General features: G+C 38.2%; 2 protein-coding genes across 9 annotated transcripts in view; one reads left to right on the forward strand and one right to left on the reverse strand.

Moving 5' to 3' along the window:
- Window positions 1–16,330, forward strand: part of LOC134355254 (ATP-binding cassette sub-family C member 9-like) — a 176,333-nt gene extending 160,003 nt beyond the window's left edge. Inside the window, exons 29-33 of the mRNA XM_063065081.1 lie at window positions 530–763; window positions 6,791–6,899; window positions 7,015–7,093; window positions 10,469–10,645; window positions 11,844–16,330. Coding sequence (XP_062921151.1) covers window positions 530–763; window positions 6,791–6,899; window positions 7,015–7,093; window positions 10,469–10,645; window positions 11,844–12,044 — 800 coding nt within the window. The 3' untranslated portion in view covers window positions 12,045–16,330. The remainder of the gene's footprint in view (window positions 1–529; window positions 764–6,790; window positions 6,900–7,014; window positions 7,094–10,468; window positions 10,646–11,843) is intronic.
- The window catches only part of LOC134355284 (uncharacterized), a 61,455-nt gene that overhangs the window by 1,201 nt on the left and 36,738 nt on the right, over window positions 1–23,516 (reverse strand). For 3 of the 8 annotated variants that reach the window (XR_010020035.1, XR_010020041.1, XM_063065087.1), the window contains 4 exons: window positions 17,399–17,519; window positions 17,061–17,112; window positions 1,966–2,032; window positions 527–584 (listed from right to left, as the gene is read on the reverse strand). Coding sequence is in view for 2 of the 8 variants with exons in the window: in XM_063065087.1 (XP_062921157.1) it covers window positions 2,024–2,032; window positions 17,061–17,112; window positions 17,399–17,519 (182 nt within the window). In the remaining 6 variants the exon portion in view is untranslated. The remainder of the gene's footprint in view (window positions 1–526; window positions 585–1,965; window positions 2,033–17,060; window positions 17,113–17,398; window positions 17,520–23,516) is intronic. The other 5 variants (XR_010020047.1, XR_010020049.1, XR_010020048.1 and 2 more) reach the window with 3 other exon arrangements.

Consider the following 23,516-nt stretch of genomic DNA (forward strand, 5'->3'; position numbering starts at 1 on the left):
CTTTAAATAGTTCTTATTCACCACAAGCACATAATTAAAATTGCATGGTTTGCTATATGCATTTTCTAAAAACCATCATAAATTTGGCTATGATTATATACATATTCCAACAATGATTGGTTGTTTCTTTACTTACATTATCACAGTGACTACAATTCTGAAATACTGCATTATGTGTAAAACACATTGGTAATATATTTTGGGCCATCTTAAAGTAATGAAAGGGTGCTGTAGAAATGTAAAAGAGTCCCAATGCAGGGTCTCAGGCCAAAACATTGGCTCTTTATTTCTCTCCATTGTTGCTGCCTGACCTGCTGAGTTCCTCCAGCATTTAGTGTGTGTTACTGGAGAAATGTCTTTCTGTTTTAATATGCTTGGGCAGTTCTGCAATTATTTTATATATTTTACATAATTTTTTTGGAAAAGGAATATTAATTCTTATGCCCAAACTCTTAATGCATGCATTACTAAATGACAATAAAAGAGGACTACATGTCTTCATAATCTAAAATGTTGGATTACTCACCAGATTTTTTTTTTCGTGTTGCTTTTCCTTTAGACTCAAATCTCGCCAACTGGCCTCACTATGGAGAGATAGAGTTTAATGAGGTCAGTGTACGATATGATAAGAAGCTTGACCCTATCCTGCACAAACTGACATTAAAAATTAACCCTGGAACAAGAGTTGGAATTTGTGGCCGAACTGGAAGTGGAAAGTCAACTTTGACATTAGCTCTGATGAGAGTTATTGATAACTTTGAAGGTTTGTTTTTCTTGATTAAAAATTGAAAGCTTGCATGGTATAAATAACCAAAGGGAAAAATATACTAAAAATTAGATTATGCCAATTAATCCAGATATTTGCATAATTTATACATTTATTGAACTGTAGGTTTTTGAATGTTAATTGACGTACAATGAAAGACATAAAATACAAGTCGATGGGAGTAGGCAGTTTAAATAGTTTGGCACAGACTAGATGGACTAAAGGGCTTGTTTCTGTGCCCTACTTTTCTATGACTCTATGACCACATATAGTGATTGCAGTAATATCAGCCTAAATAATAAAAATTACTCATTACAAATACACTCCATGCCAGTCTATTTCTCAAATTACAACGTTTGAAGCATTCCACCATTTATTTTTTTAAAAAGTAGTTCACATGAATCTCCCAGTGTAAATGACAACACAGCAAAGTGTTTTTATACTCCCTTGAATCTATTAATGCAGCAGCTGGATTGCCATTGGGGTTGGGTCTTTATTGTTGCATAAATAAATGTGGTTACTTGAGAAAGCTATTTAGATGCTAGAGGCAAGGAAAGAGGTACAGAAGGTCATATTGCATAACAGAACCATGAGGAGCATGACTTGTTTGGTTGAGAATCTGTGCCATTATAAATTATTTCCAGAGAAAACATGAGGGAGATTTTTCTGATATTCATCACGATTGAGATATTGAGCAATACTTTCATATACTACATAGTCAAGGTTGCATGCAAAAATTTGGAGCAGGTTTTGGAAAACATTTCTTTAGACATATTTTAATCGTTGCTGGAATTGGTTGACAATAAGAGTGACTGAAGGCATTTAAGAATAGATATTCTACAAAAAATATTCAGAGGAATTGAAAAGACTTGGCAAATAAAAACAGAAAATACAGGAAATACTTTGACTGTGGGCAAGTCAGGTTGTGTATGGAGAGAGAAAGTGTTAACATTTCAGATCAGTGATCTTTCATCAAAACTGTGCTTTTGGAAAAGTCTGCTGAATGCTCTGTTAAAACTTTGATTTTTCCATCCAAACAGAATTCGAGAAAGCATGGAAAGTAGTTAAATAGTTTTGTAGCAACCAGAAGGCAGAATTTTAAAACTGTCAGTAGTTTGTCTATAATGCTTCATATTTCCAGTGGGGGTGGGTTGATGTTATAAATTTCAGTATATATTTAGACTTTGTCACATACTCACTTTGAAATGCCTTTTTTAAGACTGTAAGGTGATCTGAGTTGGATAAAAATAGACCACTTCATAAGATCTACAAGAGAAGAAATGGGAGAGGAGGTATCAGTGATTAAGGAAAGACATAATAAATGGTGAAAATCTGTCTTTAATAGTAAAAAGTAAAATTAGATTTAAGATTTTGGTAGGATTTGATTATTCATATCAGGTAGCAGCTTTGAAGTGAACCAATTACACTTGAAAAGGATGAAGTGTTTAACTCATTAGAAATCTGGATAATTAAATTAACTTTTGTCAGTAAAATACTTTGCATGGTTTTCCATAACAATGTTTTACCCCAGCACTAAGCAATGAATAGTAATAAGCAATGAATAGTATTCAGTTAACAGCTATATAAAACCTGTATATTTATTGAACAGTAATCATAATGTGATGAATTTCAGTACAGGAGGGGGATACCAATATAGCTACCATGATTCTAGGATAAGGTAAAATTGGTATTCAAAGTCTCAATAGAAAAAAAATCATAGACTCAGGGAAATAAACAACAACATAATTGCACAGCAATTTATTTTCCTAAAACCAGGAGCTCTAAATTGTTAAAATAAATAAGCAGGGGCATCTAAAGAGGTAAACGCTGATGTAAAAGCAAACCAAACTTGACAAAAATACAAAAACTAGGATAGGGCCTGGTGTCTGGGGACAATTGGATAAATAGGGGTACATAAGAAGAGTATAAACAGAAATTTGCAGGTGACGTAACCACGAACTGAGAAGTATTCAACATTAGATAAAAGATTATTTTAAGGAACACTGAGATTGTTGCAAAACTGAACAACCATCTATAATGAAAATGATGAAATAATGAACATGCTAGTGACTTCTCAAAATCAACATTAGCTAAACTACAAATAATGGCAATAAATAATGAAAAATCACTAGGACTAGATGGTTTCTATTCCAATTTTTTCTTAAAGAAATAAGTGGGGAAACTGCAGACTCTTTTATCCTTCAGAAATCTCTTAACTGGGTAATTATTGGTTTTGGAGCATTGTATATCCCACTTGCTATTTAAAAAGATGGAGGAGGAGGTAGGAAATTATGCTGTTGTCTATAGTTGGCAAATTAAATTGCTAGTATATTACTGACTTTGGAAACTTTTCACCTTATCTCAGAGAGCCAGTATGACATTGTATATGGTAGATAGTGCCTAAAAATCCTAATTTTTTAAAGTTGACTTAAGTACTGATTGTCAATGATGGTTTCACATGGATTTTCACATGGTAATTGGTGCTCCTTAATCAAAACTGTTAAATAAATTTGAAGTTTATGTTCTGTTATGAACAGTTTTCAAAGAACAGAATAACCAGTGAATATTAGGATTCCTGTTCATGTCTGCAGTAATTGAACAATCCATATCTTGTATTTGTGCATCTTTAAACTCCTGTGAAATTGGGTTAGGTTGATCTGGTTTTGACTCGCTGCCTGTACATCCCTGGGCCAAATCAAGTGACTATATTAGATGACGCTTCATTCCTGAGGGGGCCCATCAGCAAATCCACAAAGATGAGTAGTTGTTAGTGTCAAGTTTAACTGTGGATAGAGCTTTAGGTCTTGTCATAATGAAGGTTTTGTAAGAGTTTGTATGGGTCTGATACTTGAAGTCATTTAAAAATATTTGTGAAATTATGAAATATTATATTACACATTAAAACCCTGAGAGATAGCTTAAGAGGTTTTATTTGTATTTTGCAGTAACCCCCTTCCCAAGCACACTTCATTGCTTCTAAGATTATGGTACCCAAGGTTGGAAAGTGATGACACTTGTACCCAGATTTTCAGTGAATCCCTGCAAATCCAAAATTGACTGTCCTGGGACCAGTTCAAAGTAAATTTATTTTTAAAGTACATATATGTCAACATACACAACCCTGAGATTCATTTTCTTGCGGGCATACTCAAAAAGTCCATAATAGAAAAATAACCATAACAGAATCAATGAAAGACTACACCAACTTGGGCATTCAACCAGTCTGCAAAAGACAACAAACTGCACAAATACCAAAAGAAAAAAATAATAATAGTAAATAATCAATAAATATCGAGAATATAAGATGAAGAGTCCTTGAAAGTGAGTCCATATGTTGTGGGAACATTTCAGTGATGGGGTGAGTGAAGTTATCCCATTTGGTTCAAGATCCTGATGGTTGAGAGGTGATTTCTGTTCCTGAACCTGGTAGTGTGAGTCCTGAAGCTCCTGTACCACCTTCCTGATGACAGCAGTGAGAACAGAGCTTAACCTGTGTGCTGGGGGGTCTCTGATGGTGGATGCTTCTTTTCTGCAACAAAACTTTGTGTAGATATACTCAATGGTGGGCTTTACCTGTGATGGACTGGGCTGTATTCACTACTTTTTGTAGGATTTTCCACTCAAAGGTGGTTCCTTACCAGGCTGTGATGCAGCCAGTCGATATACTCTCCACCATACATCTTTAGAAGTTTGTCAAAGTTTTGAATGTCCTGCCAAATCTTCATAAAGTTCTAAAGAAGTGGGGGCACTGCTTTCTTTGTAATTGCACTTGTGTGCCAGGACAGGTCCTCCGAAATGATAACACCAAGGAACTTAAACTTGCTGACCCACTCTACCTCTGATCCTCTGAGGACTGGCTCTCTGACCTCTGGTTTTCTCCTCCTGAAGTCAATAATCACCTCCTTGGTCTTGCTGCTACTGAGTAAGAGGTTGTTGTTATGGCATTACTCAGCCAGATTTTCAGTCTCCCTCCTTATATGCTGATTCATCATCGCCTTTGTTTCGGCCTATGACAGTGATGTCATCAGTAAACTTGGATTTGGCACTGGAGCAGTACTGAGCCACACAGTTATGAGTATAAAGTGAGTAGAGCAGGGGGCTAAGCACGCAGCCTTGTGGTTCACCTGTGCTGAGGGAGGAGATTGTTGAGATGTTGTTGCCAATCTGAAGTGACTGGGGTCTGCAAGTGAGGAAAATAAGGATCCAGTTGCACAAGGAGGTATTGTAGGATTTGAAGTTTATTGATTAGTATTGATGGTATTGAATGCAAAGATGTAATCGATAAAGAGCATCTTGATGTATGCATCTTTGCTGTCCAGATATTCCAGGATTTAGTGAAGAGCCAATGAGATGGCACCTGCTGTGGATTTGTTGTGCCAGTAGGTAACTTGGAGTGGATCCAAGCCACTTCTCAGGCAGGAGTTGATATGTTTCATCACTAACCTCTCAAAACATTTCATCACAGTGGATATAAGTGCTACTGAATGATAGCCATTGAGGTAGGTTACCATGTTCTTCTTGGGCACTGATTCAAGTGAAGTCTGCTTGCAGAAGGTGGGTACCTCTCACTGCTGAAGCAAGACATTAAAGACCTTAGGTGAACACTCCAGCCAGTTGATCAGCAAAGGTCTTTAGTACTTGGCCAGGTACCCCCTATGAGCCAGCTGATTTCTGTGGGTTCACCCTTTTGAATGGTGCTTGCATGTCAGCCTCAGAGACTGAAATCACAGATCATCAGTCTGTGGGATAGTTCCTCGATGTTTTGACGGTCGAAGAAAGCATAGAAGGCATGGAGCTCATCTGCATGTTGCTTGATTTTGCTTTGTAAGAGGTGATAGCATTCAAGCCCTGCCACAACTGTCGATTCAAGTTTAGTCTGGAATTGCCACTTTGCCCATCGTACCTGGACTGCTTGTAACTTTCTTGGTAACAGGACTTCAATGCCTCTGACCTGGTCTTCGGCAGATTGCAGCTCATGGTTCATCCAGGGCTTCTAGTTGTGGAAGACTCTGAATAATTTTGTGGTGACACACTCGTCTATAACTGTTTTAATAAAATCCATGACAACTATGGTTTATTCATTCAGATCCACAGTTGAGTCCTTGAACACAGCCCAGTCCACCAACTCGCAATCCCATAGCCAGTCCTCTTCCTCCTGCGACTTCCTTTTATTTGTTATAATCTCTGGATCCTTGCTTTTTGGCCTCTGCAGGTAGGAGAAGGACAGCCAAATTGTCAGATTTCCCAAAATGAAGTCTGGGCATGGATTGGAAGGTATTACCCAGCTTAGTGTAACTGTGATCTAGTGTGTTGGAACCTCTGATGCTATAGGTTATATACTAATGGTAATTGAGCAGGGTTTTCTTCAAACAAGCCAGGTTGAAGTCCCCATCTGTGATTTGAAATGCGTTAGAGTGGACTGTTTCTTGTTTGGAGACGGCATCATGCAGTATCTCAAGCGCTTGATTGTAGTTGGCCACTGGAGGAATGTATACTGTCAGGATTATGGAGGAGAACTCCATAAATAGAATGGCCGACATTTGACCGTTAGGTGTTCAAAGTCAGGGGAACATGAGTTCAACAAAACCATCGCATCAGAGCACCACTGAAGGTTTATCATAAAACATACACCTCCACCTTTTGCCTTTTCCGAATCAGCAGTTTGATCTGTCCTATGAGTCGAGAAGTCAAATCGCTGTATCTGGTATGCTGGGAGTAAGCCATGTCTCAATTACACATAGAGCACAGCAATCTCTCATTTCCCTCTGATACAGCAATCTTACCCTCAGGTCCTCTATTTTGTTTTTCAGTGACTACACATTTGCTAACAAGATGCTGGGTTGGGGTTGGGGGGGGTATCATTCCTCTGTGCTTTAGCTTGGCTTGGAGCGTTTTAGTTGGGCACCCTGTCAGAATCACCCAGCTACAATTCCATCCATTATTTCCATTTCTTTCTAAATAATGTTTATCCAGTTTTTGCTTGTTTATATAGGATATTAATTTTGATGGTCCTTGTCTTTACAGGCTGTATAAAGGTTGATGGTATAGATATTTCCTTTGTGACATTGGACCACTTAAGGAAATCAATCTCAATAATTCCCCAGGATCCTATTCTGTTCAGTGGCACAATCAGGTAAATTATATACAGTAAATGAAGAGATATCAGAGTACCCATGAGGAAATGAATTACATTTTTTCCATTTTTACCAGTTTGCTGAAATGCATTATAACCTCTGATTAATGTCTAGATTTAATTTGGATCCATACTCAACACATAGTGATGAAGAACTCTGGGAAGCACTGGAAGTTACACAGTTGAAGCCTATGGTAAGTGAGTCATGTAATAAAATGGTGTTGCACAGAGATGGTGAGGGTGAGGAAAGGATTGCTACCATGGGGAGTAGAGGAAGGCAATGTAGGGATGGAGGTCAGTATGTGGATCACCAGTCAGAATTTAGAGGTGGATGGGATATCACAGGAAGAGAGAATCCGGGTAGATGGGCAAATGGTACTTTGGACAACTTGAACAAGAAGGGGATGCCTGAGATCACAATTGGGGTTGTGGAAGGTGTGAGGACCTTAAGTCAATAATAATGACCCTCTCTTGAAGATCTGCTTCCATGATCTAGATCTTCAAATCCATTGGTTTGGCAGAGCTGAAGATAAATGAGCATTGTACACCAGTTAAAAAAGCAAGCACTTACAAGGTGCCGACAATACCTTTGATTTCTGCTACAACCACTGTCCTTCAAGCACAGAATTCAGGGCTTAAATTCAGAGTTTATTGTCATATGCACAGGGCATTGAACTTGCAGTAACATCACAGTCACATAGCATCATACATGCAGCACGCATAAGAAAACATGACTTGAGCAGTTTTTAACAACAAAAAAGGGTATTTTGGTGCAAAGTAATTAACATGATCATAATGTTGCTGTTCTAGGTTGGTTCAAGAACTGAACATTCTGATCGGCATTTACAAATTCTGCACATAGTCAGTTTTAATATTTTAAACAAGTTCAAGATCAATAGCAATATAGGTCTTTGGGCACCTTTCCGTTAATGGTTAGATTACAACTGCCTGGCATTTTTAATTTAAAGCCTCTGTACCCCCAAGGAAGCAACTTTTGTCTGTAATTTTATAATGCTGTTTAGTGTGGAATCTGAAATATTTCTAAACTACTATGTAGTGCAGTGGAACTTTTACTTCTTATGATTAAGAAGACAGTTTCCTCTTGACAGGTCCTGGAGGACGTTCTGAGCAAGTTGGTAATAGCAGTGTCTGAAGTTTTGACTTTGTCAAGACATGCACGTATAGAAAGAATGTTTGCTTCACTACACCAGCACATCTGTTGCAGAGATGAAGCAATGCTCTTGAGCAATAGTCAATATTTCCTCAATGAAATGTTCAATGAAAATTTCTGTAATCCATACATACAGAATGTTTTCAGTATAGCTTTGATAATGAGTTCTACACTTTTCCTTTAGCCTCTTTCTGCTAAAGGCTAACATGTTAATTATGTACTTCAAATTCTTGCTTGGTTGAATTACTTTGAAATGCCCACATTTGTCTAAATATCACTTACTAGCTGGTAAATACTCAATGAAAAAAAGAGCAATATCAAAGGTACGTGATGTGTTTTAAGTTCCTCTGCATCTTCTAGTATGTACCATGCCTTTTCTATATGCAGTGCATTTTAACAAGAAGCCTATCTGTCCAACCAATATGAACCATGCCTCTCTTCCCACAATTCTATAATGCAAAGCTTCTATGTATGAACTGTTTATTTTAATATAGACTTAACTTGTTTTCTTTAAATGTTTGAAGATTACAATGTGAATGTCTCTACAATAGTGTAGTGTCCAAATATTAATATATCTTTAAAGAGTTTACAGATCATAATAAAAATGTCCCATCTTAAATCAGAAAGCACTGTGTTGAATTGAGAATGGAGCTGACAGTCAGGGAATTCGGCCAGGATAGAAAATACCACGTTGGTGAAGGAGGTGGGAAATAGTGGAAGGGGTAGAAGAGGTTGGTGGTGCGAGAAAGAGGTAAAAATCACAAGAAAAAGGAGAGCTGGTCAGAAAGAACTAAAACAACTTGTAGAAATCCACAATCATCTTGATATTGGTATATGCAACCATGAAATCTAGGTACAATGGTATGCAAAAGTTTGGGCACTCCGGTCAAAATTTCTGTTACTGTGAATAGCTAAGTGAGTAGAAGTTGAACTTATTTCCAAAAGGCATATCTTTGCTCATTGTGGCCAAAAAGTCCTATTTTAACTTCATCAGTCCACAGGATTTGTTTCCAAAATGCATCAGGCTTGTTTAGATGTTCCTTTGAACCTTTTGGATAGAACTTTTTGGCCGCAATGAGCAAAGGTATGTTTGGAGAAAAAAGGGTGCAGAATTTCATGAAAAGGACCCCTCTCCAACTGTAAGCACAGGGGTAGATCGATCATGCTTTGGGCTTGTGTTGCAGCCAGTGGCACGGGGAACATTTCACTGGTAGAGGGAAGAATGAATTCAATTAAATACCAGCAAATTCTGGAAGCAAACATCACACCGTCTGTAAAAAAAAGCCGAAGATGAAAAAAGGATGGCTTCTACAACAGGATAATGAACCTAAACACACCTCAAAATCCACAATGGACTACCTCAAGAGGCGCAAGCTGAAGGTTTTGCCATGGCCCTCACAGTCCCCTGACTTAAACATCATCCAGAATCTGTGGATAGACCTCAAAAGAGCAGTGCATGCAAGCCGGCCCAAAACTCTCAGAACTAGAAGCCTTTTGCAAGGAAGAATGCATGAAAATCCCCCAAACAAGAATTGGAAGACTCTTAGCTGGCTACAAAAAGCGTTTACAAGCTGTGATACTTGACAAAGGGGGTGTTACGAAGTACATGCAGGGTGCCCAAACTTTTGCTTCGGGCCCTTTTCCTTTTTGTTATTTTGAAATTGTAAAAGATGGAAATAAAAAAAGTTTTCTTGCTTAAAATATTAAAGAAATGTGTCATCTTTAACTTTATGCCTCTTGGAAATCAGTTCATCTTAGCTATTCACAGTAACAGAAATTTTGACCAGGCAAACTTTTGCATGCCACTGTAGATATTACAGAAAAAGCTGAAAAGGCCAAGTCAGGTAGTATCTGTGAAAAGAGCAATAATTAATATTTCAGGCCTTGGATCTTTCAACAAAACTAGGAAAGAGAGAAATAAGTCAGTTTTAAGAAGCAGAGAAAACAGGTGAGGACGATGGGTGGAACAAAGGGGTGAAAGGAAACATGAGATGATCAAAAGATTGAGGATAACCTGAGTGTGAGGCAAATAGGAAGGTACCACCCTTACTGACAGGCAGCTTTCATTTGCAAATGCATAGGACAAGACAGAGAACTATGACATTCTAAGATGTGGAAGATTGCTGTAATGTCGAGTCCTTTGAACTATTCATACTCTTATTAGTGTTCAAAATAGAAAGAAACAAAAAAATGCAGTTTGATACCTACACATTCAAGAGGAAACATATTTAATTCCTTTTAACAATCTAGACTAAGTAGAACTTTGTCAGTCACAGAGATCTTAAGATCGATCAGCAATGAATTGTTAAGAGCAATAGTAATTTTAAAGAGACTGTTTTGATATGCAGTTGATTGAATCGCTGACTTTAAATTCACATGATACGTTTTATTTCAATAGGTCAGTGAGCTTCCTGAAGGGCTAAATGCCATTGTAGCAGAAGGGACTGAAAACTTCAGCCAGGGGCAGAGACAGCTTTTTTGCATCGCTAGAGCAATGATCAGGAAATCAAAAATTATCATTATGGATGAGGCCACTGCATCTGTTGACATGGAAACTGATGCTGCTCTTCAAACTGTGAGGATTTTTTTCCTGTATGCTCTGAATACAATTTGCGTCTTACAATGAATTATCATAAGTCCAAGTGATCTAATGCTGACTGGCTTTTATATTTGAACTAGTGTTGTTGCAAAATTTTGCCTTACATACATGGTGTTCTGCTGTGATTTATTTCCTTTATGTTAGGAGTTCTGAATTAGCTTATAGAAGTCAAAGCAGTGCAATAGATCTCTATCAGCAAAATATATTTTTGCATTTGCATCTATTTAACATCGACTTAAACAGAGTAAAGTTTCTGAAGAATATATAAGGAAGGATATGTTTTCAGGTAACAATACTTGAATGGAATTACTTTTAATGATGGAAATTTTCAGCAAGTTCAATGGTTAAATCTGAAGATAAATGATTAACATGTCATTTAATGACCTACTAACAGAAATAAAAGATAAGACTTTTATGTGGCAGAGAAAGGCAAAATGGGAAGGTGATAAATTAGGATAAATGGATATATTTCTGCTGGGGCAGGTCAGGAATGATAACATTTCAAAATTGACTCTTTTTCCGTTTTCATGTGTTCTAATATGGCAACTTTTCACACTATTTGATATGCCTGAATTGTCCTCAACTGATTACTTCTTCCTCCTTATTCCTCAAATAATCGTTATAGAATTCCCTTTGAATCTGGCATAAATTTGGAATGGCACCTTCAAAGGTTCCCCGTAAAATTATTGAAATGTTTTCTTCTAAACGTTATCAATAATCTACATTTTCAAATAAAAATGCATATAAAGTCAACCGATGACCACTGAGTTCCCATGCCATCTTTCAGTTTCCAGTAACAGAACATTTCAGATATCGTACTTCTTTGTGCTTTTAGATTTCAGACTCCAGTAGTGGCCCCACTATTTAAAATATTCAGATTCATTGACTGCATTCTTTAATTTCATTTCAATTTTTATTAAAGTATATGGAATGCCATAGAAATTTATAGTCCTATTGGCTCTGCAATACTATGCTATTATACATCCTAGTGTGTAGATGCTAATCATTTTCCTATAAATGGACATTTGGGGTTAGAATACATTTTCAGCATTAATATTTCGAATTGTTACATTTTTAATATCAAAGTAAGCAATATGTTCAATGTTAACCTTAAGAACATTTGGTATTACAACTACCATTCATTGTACATCTGTGTATTTGGTTTCTTTTCTAGGTTCTTTCTACTGCATTTACAAATAGCACAACACTTATTATCGCTCATAGAATACAAACTATTATGGATTGTGAGAGAATTCTTGTTATGGACCAAGGGAGGATTGTCGAAGATGGAGATCCAAAAATCCTGCAACAATGCGACAGTATATTTTCTAGACTGATTAAAGGACCGCCAAATCATGATCAGACAGATTGCTAAAACTGTATATGCATTTTTAAAAGTCCTGTAAAGTGGGAAATGTCAGCAAGAGAACTCCTTACCAAAAGAATACTCTATGAAAAAGGAAAAAAAAAAGAGTGATTTTAAATATTGTATTATAACAAAGTAACTTGAAGATTTGATTTTGGTGCCTAATTTGAGTGTTAATATGTGATTAAACGTATTTATACATTTGTTTGTGGTAGCTAGTCCTAAACCTGGTGCTGTAAGAATTACCAACCATTCAACTTGTATACTGTGTATCACTTGATAATTCACCAGAGTCTGTTGTGTAAAATAAGATGTCTACTAAATATTGTTGATACAAGGAATGTCTTCCATTCAGACTTGATTAATGTTTCTCTATTGAATATAGTGTAGCTGCAAGGTAGATGAAGTTCTACTGGAAAAATGTTACAGTTGATAAGTAAATTAGTAATATTTGGATTTGGTACTGTTTTTCCATATTTTAAATAAAGTTATGAGATTCCAATTAGATAAATAGAAATCTGCACTATAGTAAATTCAGGTTTTACTAAAAAGAAATCAACTGCCTATGTTTTGTGTCAAAGTTAATATAAAATCATGAATATTAATAATTGGAAACTTTTATAGAATGTGGTATAGTACAGGGCAACACAGGAACAGACCCTTTAGCTTAATTAGTTCAGCATAACATAATGGGCCAATGACACCTGATCACTCTGCCTGAACATGGTCCCTATTGCTCCATTCTGTGCATATTTGTGTGCCTAAGAACCTCTTAAATACTTCTGTCAGATCTGCCTCCACCATCACCCCTAGCAGCATAAGCACCCACCACTCTGCATTTTAAAAAAAAACACTTGGCTTGCAATTCTCCTTTGAACTTTCCCCCCTCGCACCTTGAATATATATTCCACAGGGATATATACCCTCTAGTATCAGGCATTTTGACTAGGGAAAAAGATACCAGCTATCTACTCTACCAACGTCTTTCATAATTTTATAAACTTCAATCAGGTCAGCCTCTACCACTCAAGAGAAATTAATCTTAGTTTGTCCAACTTCTCCTCATACCCTCTAATCTAGGCAACATCTTGGTAAACCTTGCCCAAACTCTCTCCACAGCTGCCTCTTCCTATAATGGAGTGACCAAAATTGAATACAATACTTCAGATGTGGCTTAATTAAAGTTTAATAAAGCTGCAACATAATTTCCTGACCCTTGAACTCAGTACCTCAACTTATAAAGTAGACAAGTCATATGCCTTCTTTACGACCCTATTGACTTGTCACTCTCAGGGCGCTATCAACTTGGACCCCAGTACAGTATCACTCTACGTCAATACTGTTAAGGATCCTGCCATTAACAGTGTATTTTTCCTTAATCATTAATATCTCAAAGTGCAACACCTCACACATAGCCAGATTAAACTCCCCCTATTACTTTGCTTTTATCTGAATTAACCATCATACTGCTATATCCTATGGCAACCTTCTACATTACAATACCAATATGTGTCATCAGCAAACTATATTTTATAATTTCACAAACAGCAAAGATGCAAACAGTACAGATCCCTGTGGAACACACTAGTCACAAATGTCAAGCCAACAGACCCACTGAGCGCTGCCCACCATCTTCTATGGGCAACCCAAAAGGCCAAATCTCTCTGGATCCTATGCATATTAATTTTCTAGGTGAGCTACCAAGAAGGACTTCCGAAAATCCATGTAAACAACATCCACTGTTCTACCTTCATTGCTTTCATTTATCGTCTCCTCAAAAAACTCAATTCAGTTGGGAGGACATGACCTGGCCTGCACAAAACCATGCTTTTCCAAATGCTCATAAATCTTCTAACTAATAGCTGATGAGAACCCCACCAACCTATAGTTTTCAGGGTTATTCCTACTTCCTTTCTTGAACAAAGGAACAGCATTAGATAGACATTTTCGGTCCTTTGTGATCATCTCTGTGGCTGGAAAGAACACAAAAGATATTGGGCAAGGCTCTAGCAATCTCATCATTTGCCTCTCTTAGGCACAGATCCATCTTATAATGTTCTTTAAGAGACCCAACACAATGCCTTCCTAGCATTATTACAATCTCCACACTGATCTCACTCTCCTCCACAAGCTCCCTTTGCTAAATACAGATGCAAATTACTCATTTAGAACCTCACCCAGCTCCTCTACCTCCAACCAAGTTCCCTCCTTTATCCTTGAGTAGTTCTACCATCTCCCTTGTTAGCAACTGAAATAGAAAGGTATTTAGGTCTGTTGTGATAGTGATTGTCCATATTTTAGTGAGGTAACTGAATGTGTCAAAGAGGTTAGCCTACATGGACTTCAACAGGCCTTTGACAAAATCCTGCTTGAAAGATTGGTCCAAAAAGTAAGAATACATGATCTTCTGGGTCAACTTGCATAATTGGATATAAAGTTGGTTTGGTGATAAGAGTCAGGGTAATGGTTGAAAATTGTGTTTCCAAATGGAAGCCTGTAACCAGTGGAGTATCCCAAACATCAGTGCTAGCACTCTTGCTCTTTGTAATGCAGATTAATGACATGGATGTGAATGTAAGAGGTATCTTCAGTGTGTTCAGAGGTGACACCACAGTTGGTAGAGTTTTTGATAGAGAGGAGAGTAGTCTTTGGCTATAGAACAATATTGATAATTTGGCAGAGAAATGTGATATGATATATTTTGGGAGGAACACTAAGGCTTGGACATACAAAAGCACCAGTAGGACTCTTGGAAAAACAGAGGAATGTAGAATAGGGAAATGTGCACAGCTTCTTGAAGTGCAATTCAAAAGATGAATGCCTCATGATTCTCTGGCTCAACAACACAAAACCAACATGTTACTATCATTACTACATATGTCCAACATGGTAGCTTCAGATGACATCAAAGAGGACTCAACTCTGACCTGCATTCTATAAAGAACCAACCTGACACGTCCCTACAATGAACGTGACTGGCAAGGAAGGCAAACTCCTACAGGGTCCTTCTTCTTACAAAATGTTTGGGGTATGGTCTTTTCATAAAGAACACTTTATTTCATCAGAGGCCAAACACAAAATATCATGATAACAATACCGATCCAAGCTGTCACACCTGCTGGATTACATCATCAGCCAAGGGACTGTAAAGATGTACATATTGTCCATACCAATGACAACTATCAATCACTAATGGACTCACCATAGTAACAGCTGGACTGGTGTAATCCACTAACCTAACCTAGAAACATCAATGTCATCAAGCAATTCTGCAAGAAGATCAATGTCAAAGCAATCATGGACCTCACAGAGGCAGCTCTTCTCAGACAGCATCTCATGGACTATCTAGACATGGAGTTGACGGAGTATTCACAGATTATGGGCCACAGTGCAGTTCACTATAACTGACACTTGGAAAACAAAGAAAAATCAAATAGGGGCTACTAAATTCTAAGATGCATACCTTTACTGAAATTCATCAGCAAACAACAGCAGTCACAAATTTATAATCTGTTCGCAGGCATCTGGAAAAAGAATATTCTAGGGGATTTCCAAGAACATGCAACTCTAACCACTTTCCAGAAAGGGACAAGTCCAGCTATGGTAACTTCAGGGGGTGCCCCTGCTGTATCTAATGGGAAAGTCATTGCCATAGTACTTCTCCATCTCTTCCTCCCACTGACTAAAGCTGCTCTCAAATCGTAATGAGGAATCTATCCATCTATAGCCACAATGGACTGAAGGATATAAAATGATTAACTTTATCGTCAACATCGGCAAACCATAGGTCCTCTACCCACCTCTCCATGCTGTATCACTTTGTCCTCCTACAATAAAAAAATACTGTATGATACTGAAAAATATGGACACCCTCGTACATCTTCAGAGCCATCTCTCAGTGACTGTGAATGGTGGTACCAGCGTAATCTTTTATCAACTACTGGAGAAAAGCATATTTTAAGAACAAGTTCTCAGACCCGACATAATACTCAGTTTTCCAGTTCTGAGCTAAAACATTTGATTCTGTTGCCACAGATGCTACTTGATCTATTGAGTATCTTCACCGTTTTCTATGTTATTTCAGATTTCTATTGTCTGCAGTTCATTACTTTTGGAAAGAAGCTCAGTATTTGTGTGTACATGTGTTTCAATATACAGTGTTTAAGTGTGTATTCACATATATGAACATTTCTATGTTAATGAATGTATGCATGCATGTCTGTGCCTAGTTCTTTTTCTGTTGGAAATTAATGTGCCTTTTTATCTCTATTATTGATAAAATTGCCTCAATTGAGGTTGTGTCCACACATATTGATACAGCACTGTAATTGTTTTATTTATTGCAAGTGTACAAGTTAATAATTTTAAACATTTGTATTCCTTGTGCAGTGCAGCGTGGGGGTTGTTATATTTGGCTGAGAGGCAGCAGCACTTTAAACAGCTGCAGTTTGTTAAATCAATGTCAAGGATTAGTTTACAATGTTCAGATTGATATTGTATACTGCCTTTCCCAAAACAAAACTGCACTGATATCACACAAAGAAAGAAAGCAAGCCAACTGAGAGAGACAAGGCAGGCAAAGGATTATCCCCAGTACCTTTATTCCATTGCAAGAAGACAAACAGTGTTTACAACTTTACTCAGAAGATAGTGGGAAAAGATCAGAAAGCATATCCGGACTTTAGTACTTAAAATGAATGAAGGTCTGAGATTAGGTAGAAGGCACAAGAGATTAGGAAACAAATGCAAGGCTGGTGTAACACAAAAGGAAATGATAATGGGTTGAGTAGAGAAAAATGGTCTAGAGAAGGTATGGATAAAACATATGCTAAATTAATAAGCCAAATGTTGATATAGGTCTGTATTGATACACCTGTGTGATGAGATACTGTTCCTTAAATTTTCACTGAACTTCATTAACATATTGTTGAAGACACAGGACAGAGAGATCGGATTGAGAAGCTGGAAATTCAATGATGATAAACAACTATAAGCTTGTGGATTAAAACAGAACTGTTTGCTTACCCCATCACAGCAGTGAAGAAGAGACCTCATTATAAGAACTGAGTTCAGTAAACTAAAGAGAACAAAATATTTGTAAATTATTCTTTCACCTGGAACAATTCAAATCATTGGACAGTACAAAGGGAAAAGGTAACTATCATATGTTGCACATCATGTGGATGTTTGGAATAGTGAAAAAAACAGTAAAACTGATCTCATCAGAGTCTGGTCTCAGGAAGTGAGCAGAGAGTGACTGCCCCTGACTTCAATGAAACATTTGGCCAACCGTGCATCAAGAAGCCCTGAAACTGAAATCAATAGGCATGAAGTGGAAAACACTTCAATAGTTAGAAATGTACCTCGCACCAAGGAAGATTGTTGTGATTGTGGTCGTTGTCCCAGCTGTGTGACATTGCTGCAGAAGTTCCTCAGGAGAACGTCCTGGACTAGTGATCTTCCTTTGCTTCAGTAATATCTCTCCTATCATTGTAAAGTCAAAGGGGAAGGTGTTTGCTGATGATCGAGCAATGTTCAGTTCCATTTAAAACTCCTCAGCAAATAAAACTACCTACTCTATCATATTACAAGATCTAGACTACTCCAAGCAAAAACGTGGAGTGATAAATAACTTTTGTACCAGCCTATAACCCGCTCCAAGAAAAAACTGAAGTCTAAATACATGCCTTTGACAAAGGCAATACCATTGTCTAGACCCCCATCATCAATATCCTGTGATCACTTGATTAATGCAACATACACCACTACAAACATCCATTTCTTGCACCATGGGTGTTCAGCAGCTGCAGCATGTACCCTCTACATAATGTGTTGTAGTCACACATCAGCAATTTATTCCACAAAAATGCACTGAGGCTTCAGGTGCCAGGGATGGGTAATTAACGCTGGTCTTGTCAGTGCTGCCTAGATCCTGAAAAAATGGATAAATGTGCAAGAGAAAATGGATCAGCCAACAAAAACAGTCATTTTCTTTGCTCCTGAAACACTTGCCGAAAGAGTTCAGAAAATGATTTTTTAGGGTAATGAATTTCCCAGAAATAGAAAAAGGGTGCTGGTAAATGCATAGTGGAAGTACAGAAGTCAGAGTGAAAAATCATCTTTGCATGGGTGATGTATTACACCTAAATAAAGACTATAACATTAGTCTCATGGAGGGATTAACTGTAAGGGTTTGTAAGGGTTCGAGTTGGTTGGTTTAATTGGCTATTCGGGGAATATAGATCCATAATTCCTTGAAAGTGGTTTCACAGGTAGGTGGAGTCGTAAAGAGAGCTTTCGGCACATTTGCCTTCATAAATCAGAGCACTGAGTGCGTTAGGTGGGATGTTAAGTTGAAGTTGTTTCAGATGTTGGTGAAGCTGTATTTGAAGTATGGTGTGCAGTATTGATCTACAGGAAGGATACTAATAAGCCTGAGAGAGTACAGAGTGAATTTGCAAGTATGTTGCTAAGACTTGAAGACTTGAGTCATAGGGAAAGGTTGAATAGGAATAAAGTTCCTGGAGCGTATGAGACTGAGGGGCAGTATATATAGAAATACAGAACATAGAACATAGAAAATCTACAGTACGTTACAGGACCTTCGGCCCACAATGTTGTGCCGACCATGTAACCGACTCTAGAAGTTGCCTAGAATTTCCCTACTGCATAGCCCACTACTTTTCTAAGCTCCATGTACCTATCTAGGAGTCTCCTAAAAGAGCCTATTGTATCTGCCTCTACCACCTTCGCTGGCAGTGCATTCCACGCACCCACCACTCTCTGTGTGAAAAACTTACCTCTGACATCCCCCTTGTACCTACTTCCAAGCACCTTAAAACTATTCCCCCTCATGTTAGCCATTTCAGCCCTGGGGAAAAGCCTCTGGCTATCCACGCGATCAATGCCTCTCATCATCTTATACACCTCTATCAGGTCACCTCTCATCCTCCATTGCTCCAAGGAGAAAAGGCCCAGTTCACTCAACCTATTCTCAAAAGGTATGCTCCCCAATCCAGGGCAACATTCTTGTAAATCTCCTCTACACTCTCTAGATAGGATAGGATAAATACATGCAAGTTTTCTCCCCTGAGGTTGGGTGTGACTAGAACTGGATGAAAGGTGAAATACTTAAGGGCAACCTGAGGGGGTAAATACAAGATATTCTTCAGATATTGGAAATCCAGAGAAACACACCAAATGCTGGAGGAACTCAGCAGGGTAGGCAGCATTTATGGAAAGGAATAAAAAGTCAATGTTTTGGGCTGAGTTCCTTTGTCAAGACTGGAAAGGAAAGTGGAATAAACCAGAATAAGAAGGTGGGGGGGAGGGGAAGGGGTATAAACTAGAAGGTGAGAAGTGAAGCCAGGTGAGGGGGAAGGTAGTTGCTTAGGTGAGGGGTGGATGAAGTTAGAAGGTGGGGGGTGATAGGTGGAAAAGTCAAAGGGCTGTAGAAAAAGGAATCTGAAAGGAGAAGAGAGTGGATCATGGGAGAAAGTGATGGAAGAGTGGAGGTAACAGGCAAGTAAGGATAAGAGGGGAACCAGAATGTGGAATGGAAAAAGAGGAGGGGGCGAGGGAAGGAATTACCATAAGTTAGAGAAATCAATGTTCATGCTGTCAGGTTTGAAGCTACCTAGACAGAACATGAGGTGTTGCTCCTCCAACCTGACAGTGTCCTTACCATGTAACACACATCAAAGTTGCTGGTGAACGCAGCGGGCCAGGCAGCATCTCTAGGAAGAGGTACAGTCGACGTTTCAGGCCGAGACCCTTCGTCAGGACTCAGGTACCTCTTCCTAGAGATGCTGCCTGGCCTGCTGCATTCACCAGCAACTTTGATGTGTGTTGCTTGAATTTCCAGCATCTGCAGAATTCCTGTTGTTTTAGTGTCCTTACCATGGCAGTAGAGGAGGCCATGGATCAACATGTCAGAATGAGAATGGGGATTGGAATTAAAATGGTTAGCCACTGGGAAATCCTGGTTCTTCGCAGACAGCACGAAGGTGCTCAACAGAGCAATCGCCCAATCTATGTTAGGTCTGACTGATGTAGCGGAGGCCGCACTGGGAACATCCTTTCCTGACAGACCCACAGATGAAGTGCTGTCACACCTGGAAGGACTGTTTCCGTCCTTGAATGGTAGTGAGGGAGGGAGGAGGTAAAGGTGAATGGGCAGGTGTAGCACTTCTGCTTTTGGAGATAAACTCCAGGAGGAAGATCGATGAGAAGGGACAAATGAATCACCAAAGGAGCAAACCCTGTGGAAAGCAGAGAGTGGAATAGGTAAAGATGTATTTGGTGGTAGGACCCCACTGAACATGGCAGATGTTGTGGAGAATAATTTGTTGGATACAGATGTTCATGGGGTGGTCAATGAAGAGAAGAGGAACTCCACCCATGTTAAGGTGGTGGAAAGATAGGGTGAGGGTGGTCATCCGGGAAATAGAGGAGATGCGGGTGAAGGCTCTCAGAGTGTGGAACAAATTGCCAGTGGAAATGATGGATGCGAGTTCAACTGCAACATATAAGAAATATTTGGACAGGTTCACAGATGAGAAGGGTATGGAGGACTATGGTCTGGGTGAGGGTAGATGGGACTAGAAAACAGGTCAGCACAGATTAAATGGGCTGAGAGTCTTGTTTCTGTATGGTAGGGCTCTATGACTCTATGAGAATAAATGCAAATATGCATAAAATGCAGAAATCAAAGATGCAGACAGAGACGTATTTCAGAAAAAAAATAGGATTACTCCAAAGCTTTGGAGATCAAGCTAGAAATTGCTGCAGGAATGAATGATATGCTTGCATTCAAGGAAATATGGTTCAAACATGGCCTGGATTTAGCTCATTTAAAAAAATTGGTGATGATAGAAAACAGTGGAGATGTTATATTTTGGAAGTTTTTTAAGAGATGCAGAAATAAGATTGCTGTGAAAGTTTGCCCACATATTTCAATTTTTAAACAAAAATATGGTTTATTAGGCATGTTTACTTACTAATACATCCTGATAAGTGAAAAAAGCTGGAACAAAAATCAGTCAGGAAGTGTCGCTTGATCCTGGTAATTAACAAGACATTGATGGATTGCACTCCATAGTTCACCCAGTGATGTGTTTCTGGTTTCTGGTCGCTCTTTTTTTGTCGCTGTTTGCACAATTTGGTTTTTGCACATTGGGGAAGGGGGGGTTGATGTTCTTCTTTGAACGGGTTCCATGGTTTTTCTTTTTATCGTGGCTGTCTGAGGGGTTGTACACTGTGTACATACTTTGATAATAAATTGTACATCGAACTTTAGACAACCAACAACTAACTCTTCCCTCAGCAGCCACAGGTTCACTTGCTGGATGGTGCTCAGTGGGCCCTGCCCTTTGGCTCCAATGACCACCATAGTCTGCATGCTCGGGTGGCTCGCCACGTATACGGCATCAGCCTTGTCCTTCTTGGAATACCTACTCCACAGCAGAGGATCTTTACACATGTACTCCATGCTTCCCTGTCAGTGAGTCCACTGTCACCTGAATACACAACGGGCAGGTTTTCTTGCCTTTTATATTTCACAGATAGCAAACTTTAAAACTCTGCAACTTCAGATGCTTGGAAAACATGAGCCAGATTTCACAACAGTAGAACTGATACAAGTTTTTCTGGGAATCTATGTATAATAAATCCACCAGTTCCCCTTTATGCAAAGTGTGTTAATTCTTCAAAGAATTTCCATAAACTAGCTAAATATGATTATAACACCACATCAACTTTGCCTGACTACTTTGAATTTTTTGAAGTGAATTCCATTAATGTCTTTAAGAATTGTTTGTAACATTTTCCCCAATGACAAGCTAACTAGACTGCAGTTTCCTGCTCTCTGTAAACTTTTGTTATTTTCCAATCTAATGCAACTTCCTCAAAATTTGGGGAATTTTGGAAAGTTATGCATCAATATAGTCACTTCTTCGAGGACACTATAATGAGGTTCATCAGCATCAGAAGTATCAGGTCACAGTTTACTCAGGACCACTTCCTTGATGATTGTAACTTTTCTGAGTTTCTACCTCCATTGTAATTCTTAATTGTATAGCTACTTTTGGGATGTTACCTGTATTCTCCAAAGTGAACAAAAATGCACAATACCATTTCATTCACCTACCATTTTCTATTATTAAATCCACAAACTCATCTATTTTCACTTTGTCAGCACTTTTTAAATATTTGTAGAAACTCTCATTATTTTATATTTATACCTTTTTCTATATTTCAGAATCAGAATCATTCAATATCACTGGCATACATCGTGAAATTTGTTAACTTTGCCGCATCAGTACAATACAATACTTGATAAATATGGGCGGAAAACTGAATTACAGTAGGTATATACATGTATATTAAAAAGTTAATATTTCGGAAAGATGTATTTCAAACTTTTTTCTGTACTTTTCAATGTTAGTTTTAAGCCCAATTCTTTGACTGCCATGCTTGGTATTGTCGAGGATAGTGCAACAAAACTGAAGCCATCTAATTTGCGGGTATTGGCCTTTTTGTCCCTTATGGCCAGGGGGGTGATCTTGCTCAAGTGGAAGGAGGCTGCCCCGCCCACTCATGTTCAATGGCTATCTGATGTTATGTTATGCCTTGATCTAGAGAAGATTTGTTGTTTGATTTCTGATTCTAAACATGATTTTCTAATGTTATGGGGACCCTTTCTGAGTTATTTTCATAATCTTTGAACTGTTATTAAAGTATGGATCTAAACCATTATTATTATAATATTTTATGGTAAGGTATCTTTTTTTTTCTTCTCTTTTTTTTACCAACCAGCTCATTTTGGTAGTGGGGGTAGATATTTTTAAAATAAAATACAATTATTTTATTTCATTTCACTTCATAATTCAATCTTTTTTTTGACATGATTGATTTGGAATATGGGATACTTTGATCATATTACTGTGATTTAAATGTAATGTAATTCATATTACTTACTTGTATCCTTATGAATTTTTTATTTGTATTTATGCAATTTATATAATAATAATAATAAAAATATTGAAATAGAAAAGTTAAGTAAGTAATGCAAAAACAGAATTTTTTTAAAAAGCAGTGAGGTCGTGTTCATGGGTTCAATGTCCTTTTAGAAATTAGATGGCAGAGGGGAAGAAACTGTTCCTGAATTACTGAGTGTGTGCCTTCAGGCTTCTGTACCTCCTTCCTGATGGTAACAATGAGAAGGGGGCATATCCTGGATGGTGGCGGTACTTAATGATTGAAGCTGCTTTTCGAGGCACCGCTTGTTGAAGATGTCCTGGATACTACAGAGGCTAGTACCCATGATGGAGCTGACCAATTTTACAGCTCTCTGCAGTTTACTTTGATCCTGTGTAGTAGCTCGCCCATATCAGACGGTGAGGCAGCCAGTCAGATGCTCTCCATGGTACATATGTAGAAGTTTGAGTGTTTTAGGTGACAAACCAAATCTCCTCAAACTCA

This window comes from Mobula hypostoma, chromosome 1, assembly GCF_963921235.1.
Source record: "Mobula hypostoma chromosome 1, sMobHyp1.1, whole genome shotgun sequence".
In the NCBI taxonomy this organism is placed as follows: Eukaryota; Metazoa; Chordata; class Chondrichthyes; order Myliobatiformes; family Myliobatidae; genus Mobula; species Mobula hypostoma.